The sequence below is a fragment of the Oncorhynchus keta genome, chromosome 10 (assembly GCF_023373465.1).
Source record: "Oncorhynchus keta strain PuntledgeMale-10-30-2019 chromosome 10, Oket_V2, whole genome shotgun sequence".
Lineage (NCBI taxonomy): Eukaryota > Metazoa > Chordata > Actinopteri > Salmoniformes > Salmonidae > Oncorhynchus > Oncorhynchus keta.
In genome coordinates, this window is record NC_068430.1 from 13,007,518 (window position 1) to 13,033,133 (window position 25,616).

General features: G+C 41.2%; 1 protein-coding gene across 1 annotated transcript in view; it reads left to right on the forward strand.

The window, feature by feature from the left end:
* Positions 1 to 7,547: 7,547 nt before the first annotated feature.
* Positions 7,548 to 25,616, forward strand: part of LOC118389615 (immunoglobulin-like and fibronectin type III domain-containing protein 1) — a 31,819-nt gene continuing 13,750 nt past the window's right edge. The window contains exons 1-15 of the mRNA XM_052528631.1: positions 7,548 to 7,590; positions 8,336 to 8,488; positions 8,653 to 8,792; positions 9,004 to 9,103; positions 9,220 to 9,246; positions 9,352 to 9,400; positions 9,600 to 9,789; positions 9,900 to 10,013; positions 10,112 to 10,274; positions 10,407 to 10,679; positions 10,782 to 11,267; positions 20,513 to 20,631; positions 20,894 to 21,035; positions 22,901 to 23,022; positions 23,305 to 23,446. Of these exons, the coding sequence (XP_052384591.1) occupies positions 7,548 to 7,590; positions 8,336 to 8,488; positions 8,653 to 8,792; positions 9,004 to 9,103; positions 9,220 to 9,246; positions 9,352 to 9,400; positions 9,600 to 9,789; positions 9,900 to 10,013; positions 10,112 to 10,274; positions 10,407 to 10,679; positions 10,782 to 11,267; positions 20,513 to 20,631; positions 20,894 to 21,035; positions 22,901 to 23,022; positions 23,305 to 23,446 (2,263 nt within the window). The remainder of the gene's footprint in view (positions 7,591 to 8,335; positions 8,489 to 8,652; positions 8,793 to 9,003; positions 9,104 to 9,219; positions 9,247 to 9,351; positions 9,401 to 9,599; positions 9,790 to 9,899; positions 10,014 to 10,111; positions 10,275 to 10,406; positions 10,680 to 10,781; positions 11,268 to 20,512; positions 20,632 to 20,893; positions 21,036 to 22,900; positions 23,023 to 23,304; positions 23,447 to 25,616) is intronic.

Consider the following 25,616-nt stretch of genomic DNA (forward strand, 5'->3'; position numbering starts at 1 on the left):
CTCACATTCACATTTACAAGCCAATAAACTACATAGTTGAGTGATCGTGTTTCTTGAGACCTTGTGAAACAGAAAGTCCAAAGCCTTTAGGTAAATTATTAGCCCGTCACCTATAGCAGATCATTACATAACCATTGTGGAGCCATAAATCCTCAGTGGTGGAAAAAGCACAACATTTTCATACTTGACTAAAAGTAAAGATACCTTAATAGAAAATGACTCAAGTAGAGGTGAAAGTCACAATAAAATAATACTTGAGTAAGAGTCTAAAAGTATTTGCTTTTAAATATACTGAAGTATCAAAAGTAAATGTAATTGCTAAAATATACTTAAATACCAAAAGTAAAAGTACACATTATTTGAAATTCCTTATTTAGAGCAAACCAGACAGCACAATTTTCTTGTTATTATTTAATTATGGATAGGCAGTGGCAGACTCCAACATTCAGACATCACTTACAAACTAATGTGTTTAGTGAGTCTGCCAGATCAGAGACAGTAGGGATGAGCATGGATGTTATCTTGATAAGTGAGTGAAGCATTCAAAATGTAACAAGTGCTTTTGGGTGTCAGGGAAACTATATGGAGTAAAAAGTGCATTATTTTCTTTAGGAATGTAGTGAAGTAAATGTTTTCAAAAATATAAAAAGTGAAGAACAGATACCCCCAAAAACGACCTAAGTTTTTACCTTTATTTAACTAGGCAAGTCAGTTAAGAACAAATGTTCAATGACAGCCTTGGAACAGTGGGTTGACTGCCTTGTTCAGGGGCAGAACAACATATTTTTACCTGGTCAGCTCGGGGATTCAATCTAGCAATCTTTCAGTTAATAGTCAAACACTCTAACCACTAGGCTACCTGCTGCTATTACAAAACAGTACTTTAAAGTATTTTTAGTTAAGTACTTTACAGACTTAGCAGTGAGGTGATGTGTATTACCTGTCATGAACTGACATGGAATGTCCAGATGGAATTTGGCATGCTGTTATTGTTCTGTTGGAATGTCTAAGCTATTACAATGATGTCCGCATCCTGTATACCTGGTATATGTCGAGTACCACTGTACAGCTTTCAACTTGATCCCACAGTGATTGGGGGATATTTGAAGATGTTCACCCACTTGCAGCATTCTCCAAGTTCTTCTCACATTGCCAATTTGATCCATGATCAAATTCAAGGAGCAGTAGTGGTTACAACTGCATGGGTTACAACCCCCCACCCGATCCTATCTCGTCAATATAATTATATTTACTAAATGACTAGCCATGTGACTCCAGATGGGTCTACTGTAAGTACATGGAGCGTATCTACGGGTTCCATTTTATCACCTAACAAAAGGGGGGAGGCTGTGCCGAAATATCGGAGACAGCCAAGACAGAGCTAAAGGAGAGGAGCAGTGCTTAGAGGACTTACCACTGGGAGGTAAGTAATTTCTAGACTGCCGCTCGGACTATTTGATCAGGGATGAATCTGGGAGGGCTTCCCACACACTCACCAGGGAAGAGTTTGTGCCATTCACTTAATCCCGTGGCTTGATATTTATTCAGTGGCTTAACTCTTAAAATTAGAATTCAACTGAGAGTTTTACATGAAAGACTAAGTAAACTTAGATCTGGTGCATTTGAAATGGCATAAATGTAAATACCCACTGGGCACAAACTAGTTGAATCAATGTCGTTTCCATGTCATTTCAACCAAAATAAGTATATGTGATGACGTTGAATCAACGTGGAAAACTGAGTGGATTTGAAAAAAGTCATCAACATCAGGGAATTTCATATTTTTTTCACCCAACTTTGAACTTAAATCCAACAACGTTCTTTGTTGACTCAACCAAATGTAAATCAAAACTAGACTTTGAAGTGACAACGTACCCAGTGTGTATGGTCTCATATTGTGCGACCCTCTAGATCACAGCTCTCCAAACCTGTTCCTAAAGGGCTACCATCCCTATTCCTAATCTAGCACACCTGATTCTAATAATAACTGGTTGACAAATGGAATCAGGTTAGATACTGAGGCTGGAGGAAAAACCTCTCCAGGAACAGTGTTGGAGAGCCCAGCTCTAGATGTTCTACGGGTGTTGTTGACAGATATGATTGAATGAGAATCTTAGCTAACTGGTGTAGCCTCAGGTTTCAGCAATACTGTTCTGGCATGGTCTGCACCATTTGAATATCAATTCATTTAAAATGTAGAATTTAATAATTGAGTCAAGACTATCTTGCTAGACAAAACTTTTAAACTTTCAAGACGAATGTTTATTAAGATTTGTTTGTAAATCTCTGAAAGTGTGAAGAATATGTTTTATTTGACCTTTATTTAACTAGGCAAGTCAGTTAAGAACAAATGATTATTTATAATGATGGCCTACACAGGGCAAACCCTAACCCAGACGACGCTGTGCAAATTGTGCGCCACCCTATGGGACTCCCAATCAGGGCCGGTTGTGATACAGCCTGGAAATAAACCAGGGTCTGTAGTGACGTCTCTAGCACTGAGATGCAGTGCCTTAGACCGCTGCGCCAATCGGGAGCCCCAAACAATATTACAACCAATAGAAAACAATGACTTTTTTTCAGGAATATCAGTATTTCTGATTTTAGATTACTTTTTTTGTTTAACTTTAAGATTAAATCATTCCCTGGGTTGAAAAGATTGCTAACAGGTCTAATATCATAACATTGGATATAATTGTAACCACAGTTGACATGATTGTATATTGCATGGATAGGACGTACCAATAATACCGCAACTAGAGAATCTGTGGATTTTTATATCCTTGGAGATTTAAAAATGATGTCCTAGCAGTATGTATGTCTATATAGGTATGTGTATGTATATATGTGTATATGTATGCATGTGTGTATGGATATATATATTTACCCCAAAAATATGGGGGATTGGAAATGATGCAGACAATTATATTGAAAGCAACATTCCCTCAATATTAAGCTGATCCACCCCTTAAAATGTTTATTTAAAAAATAATTATGTCTTAGGATGATTTGGAGTTCCTAGGTGCTGTTAGTACTCATCATTTTGAAAAAATCCAGTTCTGCGGAACAACAATGGGAATACAATACATGGAAATAAGTCAATGAAGAGCACTACACTCTTAGAAATAAAGGTGCTATCTAAAACCTAAAAAGGTTATTCGGGTGTCCCCATAGGAGAACTCTTTGAATAACCCTTTTTGGTTGCTGGTTGAACCCTTTTGAGTGCCATGTAGAACTATTTCCACAGAAGGTTCTACCTGGAATCAAAAATGGTGTTCCTATGGGGATAGCCGAAGAACCCTTTTGGAATCATTTTTTCTAAGAGTGTATAATGGAAAGCACTATCCCAAATTTTTTATTGTCTTCAATGAAACATTATTTCTTCATTATTCAAGATTATATTGCTACGATTGACATTATTACATTCTGATAGACAGTGTGCCTATCGTTTAATGTGGTATGTGACCTATGAGCTTGCTACCCAAGGGACACAAATGGATTGAGTAGGATCCCTTGAAATAGAGAATCCCATAAATGTGTTTACCATTGGTTTAGCATTACTCCTGACGCAATACATATCAACATATCAAATCAATCTTAATATAACTTTATTGGTCATAGTGATCATTTTTGAAGGTCAAATATAATGGGGAACTGGGAGAGCAAAACCACACATTTCCCTAGGCCTTCAGTCCATTCTTCAGATAATGTGTATCCTATTTTGTAAGATTGCTGGACAAGGACTTCGCAACCTTAAAATGAAAGACATAGTAATAGACATTATTTTGTCAATTCCCAAAATATTTGAGCCCCAAATATTGCCTCATTACCAAATTTGGTATTAGGGTGATTAAACTATTGGCACAGCCATTAGTCTCTCGCGGTAGTTACACTGAGTCATTCAGTCGTCCGTCGTCATGTGAAGTTTCATATTCCCCATTTATAGTGCCAGCATCTCTTGGATGACTGTCAAGACTGTCTCGAGGCATGGTGATACCTCATGACAACCAGGACAGGACACGATAAGAGGGATTCAGGTCTGGATGTATATGTGAAACTGAATGACCTCGGAGCAAATAGCATTGAGGGACTGTCTAATGTCTTCCTAATATCCTGAGTATGTTCCTGCACTAATCAAATCTCTAATTAATTTATAAATCAGTTTACAAAACATACCACTGTAGTAAGGTGTTATGAAAAATGTATGAATAATTTTCTGAATTACAAAAGTATATCTTTATACAATGTTCTTTCAGACATAAGCAGCTTTCAAACTCTCTGAATTGGCCTTCAACAAGTCCAGATATCAGTATGAAGATACCAGGGGCAACTGCGCCCCCACCAGGGCAGGGTAAGTATCATACATAACACTTGACCTTCTCTAACCTTTCGGCCAAAACATTGGTTACATTTGGTTGATCCAAATCACCCAATATCAAATATGACTTTTAGTTTAAAGGAGTACAGCAACATGGAAATGAAGGTCCTACTGCAGATAGAAATAACTAGAAACATATTTCTACATAAGACCATCCTCTATTCATCTTCAAGTTCCCCCTGACTTTGTTCAATCTTTCAAGCTAATATGAGTGGGTTATTGCAGGCTAAGCGCTTTATATGATTGGTTAATGAGAGTGCCACAACCACTGGGAAAGGAATTTAATGAGAATACAATTATAAATAAATATATTGTACACTCTGGCCAAGTATATGAAACAGACTTCCACCGCTCGTTCCTCTGAAGCATCTTGGTAACATCCATCTCTGCATCTGTCAATCTCAAATCTTTTGGACATTATTTGAAGAAAAAAACACATCCTTATATATTTCTGAACCATCTGGTTCCCTGCAAACACAACTTGTGGACATGTTGGAAGACATCAAACCGAGCACTTTTTCATCTTGTCCAATGGTCCCAAGAACTTCCCTTCAAACAAGCAATATAAAGGTGCAGGAAAAAACATTAGAATTTGGAGAAGCACTGTCATCCTTACTTCGTTACATTTCATTTTAGTAGATGTTCTCATCCAGAGCAACGTAGTGAGTGCATACACTTTTGTGCTGGCCATAGTGGGAATTGATCCCACAACAATATTGCCATGCTCTACCAACTGAGCCACACAGGACAAGGTACTTGAAGGAAAAGATGGTAAGACTATCTCCTAACAATGCAACCCTGATTAGGATGACACAAGAGATCGAATTAAATCTAAATTAAATCAATCATCTCCTTCTCTCCCCTCTGGCAATCCATTTTTTATCTATTGGGTCCACTGACTCCAGGCAGAAAAATGTTATATGGTAGCACTGAATGTTACCTCAAGATGCAACATGGTTTGCAGGAACAGTCATTAGTATTGTGCTGTAAAATAAAACATTTTTCTAGGCTTGAACTGGGAAATTGTTTAGGAGATTTTCAGTGATGAATAACTTTTACCCAACCAGCACCCTCTAACACATGTCCTGTATCTGTCTTTTAGCATAAAAAATGCCTGCTTCAATTAATGCTACAATTAAATTACAATTAGAATTCATTCAAGTAGTGCTACCTGTCCCTATTTTTACATGGTTTGTTATATGTTGTAGCTCTTCTTGTATGTTATACACATTGCGTATCCCACTGTGATATATTTTAGCATATGTCTGTCAGTGGGCCTTCTCTGTCATTGTTAAGCCAAAGCTGTGCCAGTTTGTCAGTATCTTAGTTCTATTGTATGTCTCCATTCATGTGCGTCATGTGCTTTAACGAGCAGAAGATGACTGGGCGCCCCAGGGTCAAGGTAGGAAGAATCACTCTGATAAAAAATAAATCACTTCAGGATGGGGCAGAAAAAAAATCAAGTGTGCTGAATGAAGTCGGTGTTCCCATTATTGATGATATCCCATCCTTCTGTAAAGATTAATGTGATTTTATGATTATCAATGTAATTGATAATCCTGATTGTTACCGTAAAGTAAACCCTGTCCTGGGTGGGCTGAACTTTCTGATGTTGCTGTTTTTCAATTGATGATGACACTAATCAGTAAGGCCATTCAAACTTGATTACCAGTTTAGCTGATTTCATGTTCATATTAAGTGATGTGTAGGAGCAAATACATTTTTTTTTTTCAAGTGCACCACCTTGTAAAATTCAACATCAGGCAACTTTGTCAAAGATTCTAGCTTGTTGTTGTCACGGCTAAGGTTTTTAATGGCAGTCACAGTGATTCGGGTGTGAGTCCTAGTGTGGGATACCCCCATTCACCATTGGTGTCAAAGTGGGATAACATCATTGAAAGCCTGTGCCGGCCGGGTCTGAGGCAAACGTAGCTTTTCATAATCTGATAGGAAGTTGTGTATCTCTTTACTAGAAGCTTGGGAATGTAATTTTTGCTATAATCTTGCAATTTTTCAGTACAACATCTCAACTTTATTTTATTTTTAAGAAATGTGAAACGGGACAGCCGTTAAACTGATAATTGAATTTGTATGGCCTAAGACTAAGTGACAAGAAAATATTCATTTCCAGTGCCAAGGTTCATTTGAAAGATTTGAAAAAAAGTATATGATTTGAATTACTAATGATACAAATATTTACTCCACTCGTTTGAACAAAATATTCTTCCTCTATTATTCACTGGGGTTTTCAATTAGTATTCCATTTGTTCCCATGTGAAGTAAATAAGCAATAGATTTAATTCGAATTACATAAATGTTTCTATTTCCTTTTTGCTGTGGAAATGAAATGTTGACCTCTTGTGGACGGTTGACTAAAATGCACCTTGAAAAGCAGCCAACCAATGTAATACAGCTCCATGTATACAATTGAATTGTAAGAGTGTACACTTAAAACTGGTGTGAAAGCATACTGACGACACAAAAAATTATAATTGCAATGTCATCCAGAAGCTTTCATTGATGGAACAGATGATACATTATAAATGGACACTAAAGATAATCTTAAAGAAATTAATCAACTATTATGAAATTTGATTTCAACCATCTCTCCTCTCTGGCAAATCCATATTTTATCTATTTGGACCAACATTGACTCGAAATAAAAAATATAGTAGCAATGTGCTGGGCAGGCAGAGTCATTTGTATTGTGCTGTAAAATAACATATTTTTAGAGGCTTGAACTGGGAAATTGTTTTGGAGATTTTAGTACTATAAAATGGGTGTATTGAAGACTTTTTACCCAACGAGCCTCTACCACATGTCCTGTGTCTGTCTTTTAGCAAATGTCTTTTAGAAATGCCTGCTTCTACAATGTCCCTATTTTTACCTTGTTTGTCATAATTTGTAGCTCTTCTTGTATTTTGTATGCACTGTGTAGCCCACTGAGACATATTTTAGCATATGTCTGCCTTTTCTGTCAGTGTTAACAAACTGGGCACATACTGGTCGAACCAACATTGTTTCCACGTTATTTCAATAGAATGGAATAGATGTGGAATAGACATAAAGGAATAGACGTTGAATTGACATCTGTGCCCAGTGAGAAGACTAAGCAGTGCCAGTTTGTCAGCATTTTGTTCTGTTGTCTGCCTCCATTCATGTGCGGCATATGCTTTTACTAGCAGAAGATGACTGGGCGCCCCAGGGTCAAGGTAGGAAGGTTGACGTTGGGAAACTGCTGAAATGCACTTCAACTCAATGCATGCCATGTTTACAGTGATCGTATTTCAAAATAATCACTCTGGTTAAAAAATCACTTCAAGATGGTGGAGAACAAAACTGGTGCACACATAATTAATGCTCCATACACGATCCCCCAATCCGCCAAAGATTTATGTTATTTGAAGATCCTGATTGTTACTGAAAACCCTGTCCTGGAGGGCTGAACTTTGTTGTGGTTTTTCGAACGATTAAAGAAATTAATGTTAATTAAAGACATCCAAATGTTAATTAGTGACGATACAATGTTCGTTTCCAGGACCAAGTTTCAAGTAAAATATTTAAAATAAAGGATATTATTTGAATGAGCTACTAATGATCTAAAGATCTTCCAATATTATTCACTGGGGTTATGTATTATATTTGTTTCCATGTAAAGCAATACATTTATTTAGAATAACTTCAACCTTTCCATTTCACGTTTATTTTTGCTTCGGAAATCAAATATTGACCACTTGTGGAGGAATGACTAAAATGCACCTTCAAACGCAGCCAACCAAAGTAATACAGCCCCATGTATAATATTGATGTGTAAGAGTGTACTTTATTTAAAACTTGTGTGAAAAAATACTGACCTACACAAAACATTCATGATGTTTTGTAATATTTCTCTAATTCAGGAAATGTTTCTTATATGTTGTTTGCTGTTTTGTTTGGTTTCTTCACAACAACTTCGAGCTGAGAGTATTTGTTTTCGGACTTCAACAGTGGCTATTAAAAGAAGATCCAGAGTCCCTGGAGTTATGATAACACAGTTTGTGGAGGAAGTACCAGAGGGCATGTCCACCCCCGACTTCACTCGCAAGCCCATCGCTTTGACGATCCAAGAGGGTAGGGTCTCTTGTTACTGTATAAACTGACGTGCACAAACTTGATTTCTGGGCTGTAAGAAGACTTTGTTTCTAGCAGAGTACATTAACATTTGGTGACTTTCAGGTATAGAGTTAAGTAGAGCATTAATGTTCTTAGTGCAATACACATATCTATGCTTTCAGGTAAATTAGCCTTTTTCAAAAGTATGGTAAGCGGAGTGCCTAAACCAAACATCACCTGGGCCAGGAACAAAGGCCCGCTGGAGGATCCAGTGAAGTATATCAGTAGATATGATGAGACTATGGAAGAATATTTTCTTGAGGTAAGTAGGAGCAGCAAGCTAAAGGCACGCACAACAATTTCAACCCTTTAAATTGTCGTTATCTAATAATTAGCTATTGTGCAAGGATGCCAATGCATTAGAAAGCCTTGCTATTACATTTATCTCTAAAAGCACTAGACCTACAGTATGTCTGGTGTGGTATCGACCGAGTGTAGGGTTAAATCTCACTACAGTGTTGTCATTTCATCAGATACCCAATGTAAGAGCAGAACAAGCTGACACCTACAAATGTTTTGCCGCCAATGAATATGGAAGAGCAGTTTGCACTGCCACCTTGAATGTTATTGAGGGTGAGAAATGAATTGATTTATGTCATTAGGATGATTCATTGAAATGGCACTGTGTTCACTTTGCTAAAACACATTTTCTATTAGCAATACAAAAATATATAGTTTTCTATTTTCAGTTGGATTCAAGAAGAAAGCGACAACAGGTGTGAAAATTATTGTATATCCTAATATTACACAATTCCTTAGCGTATGAAGATTCGAGATCACCTATTTATCCGGCTAGTTATTTTAACTCTTCATCTTTCTAGGTCCAAAAAGAGCGGCACCAGAGGATTTCAGAAAAATGCTTAAGAGGAAGTAAATTACTGTTCCAAGTACACATATCCGAAGCAATTACTTCATGTCCCGTTTTGGGAGTATACATGTACATATTTGGAAACCATTAATTTGGACTATACTTCAGACAGACATATCAAGGATAGTGTTGTGACAAATAGATAAAGATGGCCAACCACTAGTTTCTCCAGAGTTTTAACTCTTCCTATTCCCATTTAAGGGTTGTACGAACTAAACCACAACTAAAGAAGAAGGAGGGAGAGATTGATCCAAAGTTCTGGGAGGTGTTGCTGAGCTCACCTAAGAAGGACTATGAGAAGGTCTGTATAGAGTATGGAGTCAGTGACTTCCGCTGGATGCTGAAGCAGCTGAACTTAAAGAAGAAAGAGAGAGAGGAGGAACAGGCAAAGGTATCAGCGATGATGCAACAAGGCAATCAATTTACAGATTACTATACATTGTGGGTAATAATTTACCCTCCTGCTTTAGACTATCCTGATCCTCTCTTTCAATTTTATAGGTTGTTGAAAAAATTGACAATCTTAAACATATTGAGGTGAAAACAGATGGCTCAGCAGAGTTTGAACTAGACATGGAACTGAAGAATCCCAACAGTCAGGTTTTCCTATTCAAGGTACGTCCTCCCTCCCACCATGGAAGCCAGTGATAAGCTAAATGATTCACAAAATATGTTATGAAGTGCATAATGTGTTTGACTTTTCTGCCCAAAAGGATGGGGTAATGGTTCCCTATTCTGACGACGGCAGCGGGAAGCACAACCTAAACAAAATTGGCAAAAAGTATATCTTTAGCATCAATGACCTGATGCCGGACGACGCTGGGTTGTACCAGGTGGACGTTGAGGATGCCAATTGTTTCTCAACTGACTTTAAGAGTAAGAGTGTCTTCTCCTAGCTTTCTGTATGACCAACTTAGCAACTGTAACACAGTATATCATTTGATTATTCTTTAGGAATGTTTGAGAGAAATGTTTCCCACCAATATCGTACTGTCTTTCCCTCTACAGTTATACCAGTGGAGTTTGTGGTCAAGATTCAGGAGGTGAAGGCTAAGGAGAGAGAGGATGCCATGTTTGAGTGTGTCTTGTCCCACCCCTTCCAAAAGATTGTGTGGACTGGAAAGAAGATCCCTCTCGAACAAGGGGACAAGTTTGACATCACTGTGTCAGAAGACCACCTCATTCACAGCTTAAAAGTGAAAGATTGTGCCCAAGTCGACAAAGGAGTCTACACTGCCATGGCTGGCATTACCTCCTGCAACGCTTGGCTTATTGTGGAAGGTGGGACAACTGTGATACAATATTTTATAAGCAAAAACTAACATAAACATGAAGCCTTATACTTGAACTTAAACCCCTCTTTCCATGTCCCTGTTCACTCAGCCGATAATGACCCAAACATGCGTGGGGGAAAAGCGTCCCGTAAAACCACCACGGCTGGTGGTGGAGGAGAGAACCTGGCTAAGATAGCCGCAGAGCAGTCAGCTAAGCTGCAGAAGGAAAAGGATGACCTGGATGCAGCCAGACGGGCCCAAGCAGAGAAGGATGCTGCGGATGCAGCCAGACAGTCCCAAGCAGAGAAGGATGCTGCGGATGCAGCCAGACGGGCCCAAGCAGAGAAGGATGCTGCGGATGCAGCCAGACGGGCCCAAGCAGAGAAGGATGCTGCGGATGCAGCCAGACGGGCCCAAGCAGAGATGGACCCTGCGGATGCAGCCAGATGGGCCCAAGCAGAGAAGGATGCTGCGGATGCAGCCAGACGGGCCCAAGCAGAGAAGGATGCTGCGGATGCAGCCAGACGGGCCCAAGCAGAGAAGGATGCTGCGGATGCAGCAGGAGCCGGAGAGGGGGATGGAGAAGGACATGGAGGTAAAGGTAAATTGTTCAACAACTTTTTCTATCCCAGTACATTAGGAAACTCAATGTTGCCTACATTTAAGGACATTGTGTAGGCAGCAGTGTTTTGTTGCTCTTGTTGTGTTGTTGCTAATGTAAATGTTGTAAGCTGACTGTCTTGATGACGCTTGTAAAACTTTGTAGTTGCTGCCAAAGATAAATAAGGAGATTCGATGAATGATATGTGCATTGGTTATGATAATCAACTTGGAGAAAGAGTCAAGGCCCGGAGTGGGGTGAAATACCAGACTGACCGATTCTCTGGACGTGACGTGATAAGAGAAGACAGAGGTTGACTATTGCATGTTAGAAAAGGCCAGTAATCAAAGTCATTTAGAATAAAATGGCTGTGATATTATGTATGATATATAATCACAGATTGTTGATGAATCATCAAGAAAAAAATAATAACCTACAAACTAGAGCAAAAATTGATGTACATTTGGTTTGAATATGTAACATTAAATTAAAAAGTTACTTAAATTTTTATCTCAAATTATTAGTGGGAAAATTTATGTCCAATGGTCTTTGCTGGGTTTATCATCAGCAACTTTCCGTTGCTTTTTTGATCATTTGCTAACCTTTTTACACTTGTACATACAAATGTATGTAACTACATCCGAATGTAGAAGACTAAACTGTTTCCAGAAACTTTTGATCAAGTTTAACCCTAAAAGGTGCTGGTTTCCTTCATTTCAGTCTGATGGCAGCTGTGATTTAAATGATAAGCTGACACAATTCTGCCTGAGGGAATCTCAGCAAAAAGTAGGGAGCTTGTTGTATGTTAAACTCTGACTTTAATGTATTGTCATTTTTATATGGTAGCTTAATTTGTACTTGACAAATAAGCTGACCTTAGATTCATTATTTTTATCAAAGCTTTGTTGTGGGACTGTTTATTGAAGATTGACTTCAGCCTTTGATTTATAAGCAAAGCCTTTTTTTTTGCTGTGTAGACTTCATAAGCAGGCTTTGTCAGCAACAGACCAGGACTTGCAGTACTTCCTAGATAGCACTACAGAGAGACATATACCAGTTAGCTGATAAGTACTGGTGGGTTGTCACACATCATATCAAGGGCCACGTTCAATTGCCAAATTTTGTTAAACCTTGCAGACTGCCCTGACCTGAGTATTCTTTGTTTTCTTTATATATTTTGGTTAGGTCAGGGTGTGACATGGGTGATGTATGTGTTTTTGTACTGTCTAGGGTTTTTTGTAGGTTTATGGGGTTGTTTACCATCTAGGTGTGTATGTATGTATGTCTGTGGTTGCCTAGATTGGTTCTCAATTAGAGGCAGCTGTTCATCATTGTCTCTGATTGGGAACCATATTTAGGCAGCCATCTTCTTTGGGTATTTCGTGGGTTATTTTCTATGTCTAGTTGCCTGCGTCTGCACTGTTTATATATATAGAGTCTCGTTTGTTGTTTTGTAAGTTTGTTTTAGTGTTCTTTATTCATTAAATATAGAACATGTATTCACATCACGGTTTTGCTTTGGTCTCCTCACTGCAACGATCGTGACAGAATAACCCACCATAAAAGAACCAAGCAGCGTGATTAAAGGCAGGAGCAGCGATCGCAGGACTCATGGACTTGGGAGGAAATTCTGGACGGCGGAGGACCCTGGGCATAACCAGGGGAATATCGCCACCCCAAGGCAGAGCAAGAAGAGAGAAACCTGTTGATTTGGCGTAGGATGCATGGCATTCGCCCTGAGGAGTATGTTAGCTGTCCGATGCCACCTGTGTCAGTTCCTCGTACTCAGCCTGAAACTTGTGTTAAAGTTCCGTAAGATTTGATGCCGGCTATACACACCAGGTCTCCAGTACACCTTCACAACCCGGTGTGTCCTGTTCCTGCTTCTCGCACTCATCCTGAGGTGCGTGTTCTCAGCCCGGCACCACCAGTACCGGTACCACGCACCAGGCCTCCAGTGCGCCTCGCAAGTCCGAGGGTCCGGCTACAGTACCCAGTCCAGAGCGTCCGGCTACAGTACCCAGTCCAGAGCGTCCGGCTACAGTACCCAGTCCAGAGCGTCCGGCTACAGTACCCAGTCCAGAGCGTCCGGCTACAGTACCCAGTCCAGAGCGTCCGGCTACAGTACCCAGTCCAGAGCGTCCGGCTACAGTACCCAGTCCAGAGCGTCCGGCTACAGTACCCAGTCCAGAGCGTCCGGCTACAGTACCCAGTCCAGAGCGTCCGGCTACAGTACCCAGTCCAGAGCGTCCGGCTACAGTACCCAGTCCAGAGCGTCCGGCAACAGTACCCAGTCCGGATCCGCCAGAGTCTCCCTCCAGTCCGGATCCGCCAGAGTCTCCCTCCAGTCCGGATCCGCCAGAGTCTCCCTCCAGTCCGGATCCGCCAGAGTCTCCCTCCAGTCCGGATCCGCCAGAGTCTCCCGCTAGCCAGCCAGGAGCCGCCTGTCATGCCGGCGATACTAGAATCTCCCTCCTGTTCGGTGCTGCCAGTGCCGCTCCTCAGTCCAGAGGCGCCTTTCCATCCAGTGGCGCTCTCTATGATGAGCTTCAGTCCGGGGCCCGCTGCGAGGGTCCCCGCTCCAGAAGCATCACCCAAGTGGGCCAAGACTGAGGTAGAGCGGAGTCCACGTCCCGCACCCGAACCGCCGCCATGAAAAAGGCCCTCTCGCACCCTCCCCTTCTGATTAGGTTTTGCGGCCGGAGTCCGCACGTTTGTGGGGGGTACTGTCACGCCCTGACCTATATATTCTTTGTTTTCTTTATATATTTTGGTTAGGTCAGGGTGTGACATGGATGATGTATGTTTTTTTTGTACTGTCTAGGGTTTTTTGTAGGTTTATGGGGTTGTTTACCATCTAGGTGTTTATGTATGGCTGTGGTTGCCTAGATTGGTTCTCAATTAGAGACAGCTGTTCATCGTTGTCTCTGATTGGGAACCATTTTTAGGCAGTCTTCTTCTTTGGGTATTTCGTGGGTTATTGTCTATGTCTAGTTGCCTGCGTCTGCACTGTTTATATATAGCGTCATGTTCGTTGTTTTTGTAAGTTTGTTTTAGTGTTCTTTCTTCATTAAATATAGAACATGTATTCACATCACGCTGTGCATTGGTCTCCTCACTACGACGATCGTACGGCAATCGTACGACGATCGTGACACAGATAGGCTCTATTCATGGAATTTCTATGTGATTCCATATTTATACATGTCGGAGAGGCATGTTTGTTCTACATAGTCTATTTCTATATGAACGTTCCAATACGTTGCATCCTGCTGAACGTGCCACAGAGGTGCATTGACTACTAAGTCCATAAATGTATATTGTCAATAACCTCTTTTTTTTTTTCTTTTTTTTACTAAAAGCAAAAAATGTACTTGTTTGTTTCACTTCAAATAGTATATTTAAGCAATAAGGCCCGAGGAGGTGTGGTATATGGCTAATACAGTATTCCACGGCTAAGGGCTGTTCTTACGCATGACGCAACGCGGAGTGCCTGGACACTGCTCTTAGCTGTGGTATATTGGCCAAATATCACAAAATCCAGAGGTGCCTTATTGCTACTATAAACTGGTTACCAACCTAATTAGAGCAGTAAAAATAAATGTTTTTATACCGTCTGATAACATGGCTTTTAGCCAATCAGCATTCCGGGCTCGAACCACCTAGTTTATAATCATTTACAGTGGGGAGAACAAGTATTTGATACACTGCCGATTTTGCAGGTTTTCCTACTTACAAAGCATGTAGTGGTCTGTAATTGTTTATCATAGGTACACTTCAACTGTGAGAGACGGAATCTAAAACAAAACTCCAGAAAATCACATTTGTATGATTTTTAAGTAATTCATTTGCGTTTTATTGCAGGGTTCTTTGCAGGTTTGCAAGTTCTTTCACACAGATCTCAACAAACCATTTATGTATGGACCTCGCTTTAGGCGCACGGTCATTGTAATGCTGAAACAGGAAAGGGCCTTCCCCAAGCTGCTGTCACAAAGTTGGAAGCACAAAATTGTCTACCAAACATTACAGTTGGCACTATGCATTGGGGCAGGTAGCATTCTCCTGGCATCTGCCAAACCCAGATACACCCAGATGGTGACGCGTGATTCATCACTCCAAAGAGTGCGTTTCCCCTGAGTCCAGTGGAAGCTTTACACCTTTCCAGCTGACACTTGAAATAGCACATGGTGATTGTAGGCTTGTGTGTGGCTTCTCTGCCATGGAAACCCATTTCATGAAGCTCCTGACAAACTGTTATTGTGCTGACGTTGCTTCCGGAGGCAGTTTGGAACTCGGTAGTAAGTGTTGCAACCAATGACAGACGATTTTTATGCAGTACGCACTTCAGCAGTCAGCGGTCCCGCTCTGTGAGCTTGTGTGGCTTTTGAGCTGTTGTTGCTCCTAGACGTTTCCACTTCACAATAACAGCACTTACAGTTGACCAGGGCTGCTCTAGCAGGGCAGAAATTTGATAAACTGACTTGTTGGAAATGTGGCATCCTATGACGGTGCCATGGTGAAAGTCACTGAGCTCTTCAGTAAGGCCATTCTACTGCCAATGTTTGTCTACAGAGATTGCATGGCTGTGTGCTCTATTTTATACACCTGTCAGCAAAGGTGTGGCTGAAATAGCCGAATCCACTCATTTGAAAGGGTGTCCACATCATTTTGTGTGTATTTATAGTGTATTTATAAAAATGCCAATATACAGATGAGATCATGAGGAAATATGTGATGAATTACCTGTCTAGATTATAGGTAGGATGTAAACGGTAGGATGTAAACTCAGCAAAAAAAAGAATTGTACACTCACTGTCAACTGCGTTTATTTTGAGCAAACTTAACATAACAAGATTCAACAACGGATACATAAACTGAACAAGTTCCACAGACCTGACTATCAGAAATGGAAGAATGTGTCTCTGAACAAAGGGAGGGGGGTCAAGTCAAAAGTAAAAGTCAGTATCTGGTATGGCCACCAGCTGCATTAGGGGGCACTATTTGGAAGTTTGGATGATTGACTTTCCCAAAGTAAACCGCCTCTTACTCAAGCCCAGAAACTAGGATATGCATATAATTGGTAGCATTGGAAACACTCTGAAGTTTCTAAAACTGTTAAAATAAGGTCTGTGAGTATAACAGAACTGATATGGCAGGATAGAACCAGAGGAGAATCAATCCCGAAAATATTTGTTTTAGGTCACAGGCCATTTCAATGCTAGTCTATGGGATATTAAAAAGATTTCCTCCCAGATTGCAGTTCCTATGGCTTCCACTAGATGTCAACAGTCTTTAGAAAGGGTTTCATTCTTGTTGTTTTTGAAAAATGAGCAAGTAGTTGGAGTTTTTCAAGGTGTCCCTCATTAGGACTCTGGTGGAGCGCGTGAATGAGGGCATTATTTATCTCCGGTATTGAACATACTACATTCTGTCTTAAATTGTATTGTTTATTTACATATTAGGGTACCTGAGGATTGAGTAGAAATGTTTTTTTATTTGTTTACCGGTAACTTTTGGGATTCCTTTGAACGAGTGGACCGGTGGATTACGCAATCAAACGTGCCAACTGAACAGACTTTTCTGGAATATAAAGAAGGACTTTATTGCTGGTGGCATTGTCATGCTGGAGGGTCATGTCAGGATGAGCCTGCATGAGGGAGGAGGATGTCGTCCATGTAACGCACAGCATTGAGATTGCCTGCAATGACAACAAGCTCAGTCCGATGATGCTGTGACACACCGCCCCAGACCATGATGGACCCTCCACCTCCAAATCGATCCCGCTCCAGAGTACAGGCCTCGGTGTAACGCTCATTCCTTCAATTATAAACGTGAATCCAGCCATCACCCCTGGTGAGACAAAACCGCGACTCGTCAGTGAAGAGCACTTTTTGCCAGTCCTGTCTGGTCCAGCGACGGTGGGTTTGTGCCCACAGGCGACGTTGTTGCCGGTGATGTCTGGTGAGGACCTGTCTTACAACAGGCCTACAAGCCCTCAGTCCAGCCTCTCTCAGCCTATTACGGACAGTCTGAGCATTGATGGAGGGATTGAGCATTCCTGGTGTAACTCGGGCATTTTTTGTTGCCATCCTGTATCTGTCCCACAGGTGTGGGTGTACCGATCTTGTGCAGATGTTGTTACACGTGGTCTGCCACTGTGAGGACGATCAGCTGTCCGTCCTGTCTCCCTGTAGCGCTGTCTTAAGCGTCTCACAGTACGGACATTGCAAGTTATTTCCCAGGCCACATCTGCAGTCCTCATGACTCCTTGCAGAATGCCTAAGGCACGTTCACTTAGATGAGCAGGGGCATCTGGGCATCTTTCTTTTGGTGTTTTTCAGAGTCAGTAGAAAGGCCTCTTTAGTGTCCTAAGTTTTCATAACTGTGACCTTAATTGACTACCGTCTGTGAGCTGTTAGTGTCTTAACGACCGTTTCAACAGGTGCATGTTCATAAATTGTTTATGGTTCATTGAACAAGCATGGGAAACAGTGTTTAAACCCTTTACAAAGAAGATCTGTGAAGTTATTTTGATTTTTACAAATTTTCTTTGAAAGACAGGGTCCTGAAATAGGGCCGTTTCTTTTTTTTGCTGAGTTTGCTTACCTAATGTTACATCCTAAGCTAAGGACCTGGGGACTAAACACCTCCCTCTGCAACTGGATCCTCAACTTCCTGACCGACCGCCCTCAGGTGGTAAGGTTAGGTAACAACACATCCGCCACACTGATCCTCAACACTACAAATACCTGGGTGTCTGTTTAGACTGTAAACTCTCCTTCCAGACTCACATTAAGCATCTCCAATTCAAAAATAAATCTAGAATCGGCTTCTATATCGCAACAAAGCATCCTTCACTCATGCTGCCAAACATACCCTCGTACAACTGACCATCCTACCAATCCTCGACTTCAGTGATGTCATCTTTAAAATAGCCTCCAACACTCCTCTCAACAAACTGGATGCAGTCTATCACAGTTCCATCCGTTTTGTCACCAAAGCCCCATACACTACCCACATTGCGACCTGTACGCTCTCGTTGGTTGGCCCTCGCTTCATGCTCGTCGCCAAACCCACTGGCTACAGGTTATCTACAAGTCTCTGCTAGGTAAAAGCCCCGCCTTATCTCAGCTCACTGGTCACCATAGCAGCACCCACTCGTAGCACGCGCTCCAGCAGGTATATCTCACTGGTCACCCCCAAAGCCAATTCCTACTTTGGTCATCTTTCCTTCCAGTTCTCTGCTGCCCATGACTGGAATGAATTGCAAAAATCTCTGAAGCTGGAGAATCACATCTCCCTCACTAGCTTTAAACACCAGCTGTCATAGAAGTTTACAGATCACGGCACCTGTACATAGCCTATCCGTAAACAGCCCATCTATCTACCTACCTCATCCCCATACGGGTATTTATTTTATTTATTAATTTCGCTCCTTTGCACCCCAGTATCTCTGCCTGTACATTCATCTTCTGCCGATCTACCATTCCAGTGTTTAATTGCTATATTGTAATTACTTCGCCACCATGGCCTATTTATTTCCTTAACTTACCTCATTTACACTCACTGTATATAGACTTTATGTTTTCTTTTTGTCACGGTCTTCCGAGGCGAGAAGGATCGGAGGACCAAAATGCGGCGTGGTAGGTGTTCATCATGAATTTTAATAAAGAAAACACTGAAACACACTATACAAAAACAATAAACGAAATAACGACGGTGAAGCTAATGAGAACTGTGCTGACACAAGCAATCAACATAGACAATCACCCACAAACAAACAGTGAAACCCAGGCTACCTAAGTATGATTCTCAATCAGAGACAACTAATGACACCTGCCTCTGATTGAGAACCATACTAGGCCGAAACATACAAATCCCCAAATCATAGAAAAACAAACATAGACTGCACACCCCAACTCACGCCCTGACCATACTAAATAAATACAAAACAAAGAAAATAAAGGTCAGAACGTGACACTTTTGTTCTACTGCATTATTGGCTGTATGTTTTGTTTATTCCATGTGTTGTTGTATGTGTCGAATTGCTACGCTTTATCTTGGCCAGGTGCCAGTTGCAAAAGAGAACTTGGTCTCAACTAACCTACCTGGTTAAATAAAGGTGAAAAAAATAAAAAATTAAATAAAAACACAGGGGCCACTCAGGGGTGGGTGCTCAGCCCCATCCTCTACTCCCTGTTCACTCAAGATTGCATGGCCAGCTACGACTCCAACAGCATCATTACATTTGCCGATGACACAACAGTGGTAGGCCTGATCACCGACAACAACGAGACAGCCTAAAGGGAGGAGGTCAGAGACCTGGTCATGTGGTGCCAGGTCAACAACCTCTCCCTCAACGTGACCAAGACAATGGAGATGATTGTGGACAACAAGAAAAAGAGGACCGAGCACGCCCCTATTCTCATCGACGGGGCTGCAGTGGAGTAGGTTGAGAGCTCCTTGGAGTTCCTTGGTGTCCACATCACCAACAAACTAACATTGTCCAAGCACACCATCACAGTCGTGAAGCGGGCACGACAAAACCTATTCCCCATCAGGAGAAAAAAATTTGACATGGGTCCTCAGATCTTCAAAAGGTTCCACAGCTGCACTATTGAGAGCATCCTGACTGGTTTCATCACTTCCTGGTATGGCAAGTGCTCGGCCTCCGACTGCAAGCACTACAGAGGGTACCTTGAACGGCCCAGTACATCACTGGGGCCAAGTTTCCTGCCATCCAGGACCTCTACACCAGGCGGTTTCAGAGGAAGGCCCAAAGTTGTCAAAGACTCCAGCCACCCTAGTCATAGACTGTTCTCTCTGCTCCCACACAGCAAGCGGTACCAGAGCGCCAAGTCTAGATCCAGGAGGCTTCTAAACAGCTTCTACCCCCAAGCCATAAGACTCCTGAACATCTAATCAAATGGCTACCCAGACTATTCGCATTGCACCCCCCTGTCCACACCACTGCTCCTCTCTGTTGTCATCTATGCATGGTCACTTTAATTAACTCTACCTACATGTACATACTACTTCAACTAACTGGTACCCCCGCACATTGACTCTGTACCGGCACCCCCCCTGTATATATTGTTATTTCACTGCTGCTCTTTAACTTACTCTTATCTGTATTTTTTTTAAACTGCACTGTCGGTTAGGGGCTCATAAGTAAGTATTTCACTGTAAGGTCTACCTGTTGTATTTGGCGCATGTGACATGGATTTGATTTTATCCAGGTGTTCAATTCCTTAATGGACTGGCTGATATTACTGGCAGCCTCGGGGAAACAGCAGAACTGTCCTGCAAACTGAGCCATGAGAACTGTGAGGGAGTCTGGCTTAAAGACGGGCAACGAGTGAGTGCAGTATTCTTAAATCACACAAATAGAGTGTTCTTCAACCTTGTTTCAGGAGACACACATGTTGTGCAGGCTTTTGCTCCAGACCAATACTAACACATTTTATTAAACTAAAATCTTGAAGATGTGTATTTATTGTCAAAGTTAAATAACGGGAAATAATACTCATTTGCAAATAAGCTATGACAGTTGAATGAACAACAAGAAGCTATTTTCAGTCCCCTGCTGGATTGAATCCATTCTCTATTTCTGTCATCAGCTAACCAATGAGGATGGGCTGAAAATCATCAAAGATGGAGCCAGTCACAAGCTGGTAATTGAAAACTGTAAAAAAGACGATGCAGGAGTCTATTCATTTGAGGTGGATGGTCATAAATCTGAGGCAAGGTTCACTGTTTCAGGTAAGGATGGACGGTTACTGTGGATTGCATCCAAGATCAGGAAATGCTTCTGTAAGGCTCTTGTTGTCACGCCCTGGTCAAAGTATTTTGTGTTTGTCTTTATTTATTTGGTCAGGCCGGGGTGTGACATGGGTTTATTGTGGTGTGTTTTGTCTTGGGGTTTTGTTAATTATTGGGTGTGGCTTAGTGGAGGTATCTAGCAAAGTCTATGGCTGTCTGGAGTGGTTCTCAATCAGAGGCAGGTGTTTATCGTTGTCTCTGATTGGGAACCATATTTAGGCAGCCATATTCTTTGAGTGTTTCGTGGGTGATTGTCCTTAGTGTCTTGATTTCCTTGTTCTGTGTGTATGTGCACCAGTATTAGGCTGTTTCGGTTTTCGTTACGTTTATTGTTTTGTAGTGTTTATATTTAGATTGGTGTTGCTTCAGTTGAATAAACATGGATCGCAATCTACACGCCGCATTCTGGTCCGACTCTCCTTCACCAAAAGAGAACCGTTACAGAATCACCCACCACACCCGGACCAAGCAGTGTGGTAACAGGCAACACCACGCATCAAGCCTACAGTGCGCCTCGCCTCTCCAGCGCTGTCGGAGTCTCCTGCCTATCTAGCGTTGTCAGAGCTTTCCTCATCTCCTGCGCTGCCGGAGTCTCCCGCCTGTTCAGTGCAGCTAGAGCCTTGTTCCTCTACAGCGCTGCTGGAGTCTCCTGTCTGTTCAGCGCAGCCAGAGCTGTCAGCCTACATGGAGCAGCCAGAGCTGTCAGCCTACATGGAGCAGCCAGAGCTGTCAGCCTGCATGGAGCAGCCAGAGCTGTCAGTCTGCATGGAGCAGCCAGAGCTGTCAGTCTGCATGGAGCAGCCAGAGCTGTCAGTCTGCATGGAGCAGCCAGAGCTGTCAGTCTGCATGGAGCAGCCAGAGCTGTCAGTCTGCATGGAGCAGCCAGAGCTGTCAGTCTGCATGAAGCAGCCAGAGCTGTCAGTCTGCATGGAGCAGCCAGAGATGTCATTCTGCAAGGAGCTGTCGGTCTGCATGGAGCAGCCAGAGCTGCCAGTCTGCAAGGAGCTGCCAGTCTGCAAGGAGCTGCCAGTCTGCAAGGAGCTGCCAGTCTGCAAGGAGCTGCCAGTCTGCAAGGAGCAGCCAGATCTGTCAGTCAATTTGAAAACAATTCTAAAAACCAGTTTTAGCTTGATCATTGTCAGGTATTGTGTATAGATTGCTGAGGATTTTTGTAAATATTTCATCCATTTTAGAATAAGGTTGTAACGTATGGGTCTGAATACTTCCGAAGGAACTGTATATCCAAAAACAAAACATGTCAATATCTCTGATGTTAGAATGTTTTGCATGTCATTTCCAAATCACCTTAAAATTGATTGTCTACCTCAATAAAGTTACTTTGAGATGATTTGGACATGGAATACAAAACATTGGATATACTGTATTGACTTGCATTGGATTTTGGACAAAAGTGTTTTAAAGTTTGGAGACAGTGGCCATGTAAATAAAACCAAAGCATGGTTGCTGTCTTACCTTGTCCATAGACTGCTTACAGAGTAAGTCAACCAATATGTAATTTGAGTGATCTATCCCTTTTACTTTGTATCTAGTTCCATTGAGTAAGAGCATATACAATATGTTTGCGATTTACAGCAGAGATTTGTGGTGCATTACAAACTTTGACATTATACTAAACTATCCTGCTGCTGCAGGAATATTTTCCTGCTGTAAATCAAAACGGTTCAAATTAAGATCCTACATCTGTATGACAATTTACGGCTAAGATAAGGAAGGTTCTGGTGCATTACACACTTAGAAACTATATTATTACTATTTCTGCTTTCTTTATTTATTTATACATCCAGGTGCTCAATTTGTTGGATGCGGACTCTCTGATATCGAAGTTAAATTTGATGAAACAGCAGAGCTGTCCTTGACACTAAGCAGTCCGAATGTTGAGGGGTTCTGGTTTAAAGACGGGAAAGAGGTGAGTGCAGTGTTCTTCAATCCCCAAAATACAGTCAGTGTTTACTTCAACCTTGGTCCAGGGGCCCACAAGGTGTGCAGGCTTTTGCTGCAGCCCAATACTAACATATGTGATTCAACTAAACAATAGCTTGATGAAGATAAATCATGATGGGAAAAACGCAACTATTGAAGTCATTCAAGTGAAAAGTAACTATTTGGAAAGATTTTATGACAGCTACATGAAAAACTAGATGATATTTTCTCCTGTTGGATTTAATGTGTTCTCTATTTCTGTAATCAGGTAGCTCGTGGTGACAGGCTGAAAATCATCAAAGAAGGAGCTAATCACAAGCTGGTCATTGATAACTGTAAAAAAGACGATGCAGGAATCTACCACTTTGAGGTGGATGGTCGTAAATCCAAGGCAACGCTCACTGTGCAGGGTAAGAATGGACGGTTACAGCATGCGGGTTACATCCAGGATCCGGAAATGTATCTCTGAGGCCGATGTTCCCTTGATTAGAGCACTTTAAGATACTGTAGATTAAATTGAATGATACATCATTTTTGATTATATTAGTATGTTGATTAACCTGATATACTGTACATCTCCGTTCATTCCAATATACTTTCTCCCCTGCCAACTCTGACAATTGCTGTTATGAACATGGATAACAATTCATCACCTCACTTGGTATGTAACATTACATTGCTGCTGTTCTCTGTAATTTCTAAGACACAGTAATTATATCACTTGCTGGTCTATATTCATTATGACAAATGACAATGTGGTATAACATTTGAAACCACCATTCTGTGAACTTCCTAAACATCCTAAACAATCTATAGTCACCATTATCTTGTCAATAGTCATTTGTAACCTTGTTTATTTTCGGTTCATTGCTAATGCATATGTCTTGAGCTTACAGTTGTAGGATCTTCATTTGTTTGCTTTTGTAGCTGATAATAGTTGTATTCTGAGGTTTAAAAAAGGCGTATAAAGTTAGTCATTTCCACTTAAAAATGTCAACTTGATTTGCCCTAGCGAAAAATGTATTGAACACTACACAAAATGTCCTGTAATTATAATCCACATACAGTTGAAGCCGGAAGTTTACATGCACATTCGCCAAATACATTTAAACTCATTTTTTACAATTCCTGACATTCAATCCCTGTCTTACTTTACAACAACTTTATTTTAAGAATGTGAAATGTCAGAATAATAGTAGAGTGATTTATTTCAGCTTTTATTTCTTTCATCACATTCCCAGTGGGTCACAAGTTTACATACTCTCAATTAGTATTTGTTAGTATTGTCTTTAAATTGGTTAACTTGGGTTAAGAGCTTCGGGTAGCCTTCCATAAGCTTCCTACAATAAATTGTGTGAATTTTGGCCGATTCCTCCTGACAGAGCTGGTGTAACTGAGTTAGGTTTGTAGGCCTCCTTGTTCGCACATGCTTTTTCAGTTCTGCCCAAACATTTTCTATAGGATTGAGGTCAGGGCTTTGTGATGGCCAGTCCAATACCTTAACTTGTCCAATACCTTGACTTGTTGTCCCCTCTTAGGGCTAGGGGGGCAGTATTCGGGAAGTTCGGATAAATTACCTGTACAAAGTAAACGGCCTGTTACTCAGGCCCAGAGGCTAGGATATGCATATAATTGGAAGCATTGGATATAAATAATGTCTGTGAGTATAACAGAACTGATATGGCAGGCGAAAACCTGGGGAAAATCCATCTGGAAATCTTTTTTTTTTTTAGGTCACAGGCCATTTCAATATTTGTCCATGGAATACACAAATAAATAGCTCCCACATTGCAGTTCCTATTGCTTCTACTAGATGTCAATAGTCTTTATAAAGGGTTTCAGGCTTGTTTTTTGTATTAGCAAGTATGTAGTCTTTTAAGGTGTCCCTCATTAGTACTCTATTGTTGTGGCACTCCTGAATTTGGGATTCCTTTGTCTGCATGTTGAACGAGTGGAACGGGTGGATTACTGAATCAAACGCACCAACTAAACTGCATTTTGGGGATATAAAGAAGGACTTTATCGAACAAAATGCCCATTTGTTGTGTAGCTGGGACCCTTAGGATTGCAAACAGAGGAAGATCTTCAAATGTAAGTGATTTATTTTATCGCTATTTCTGATTTTTTTGTGACACCTCTGCTGGTTTGGAAAATGTTTTTAATGCTGGTTTATGCGGGGCGCTGTACTCAGTTAATCGCATGGTATGCTTTTGCCGTAAAGCCTCCTTGATAGCTGACAACGAGGTTGGATTAACAAGAAGTTAAGCTTTTAAATGATGTAAGACACCTGTATGTTCATGAATGTTTAACATTACAATTTTGCTATTTGAATTTGGCTAGCGGGATCTGTGCGCTAAGAGGTTTAAGCCATTTTGCCACAACTTTGGAAGTATACTTGGGGTCATTGTCCATTTGGATGTCCGATTTTTGACCCAGCTTTAACTTCCTGACTCATGTCTTGAGATGTTGCTTCAATATATGCACATAATTTCCCCGCCTCATGATGCTATCTATTTTGTGAAGTGCACCATTCCCTCCTTCAGCAAAGCACCCCCAAAACATGAAGCTGACACCCACGTG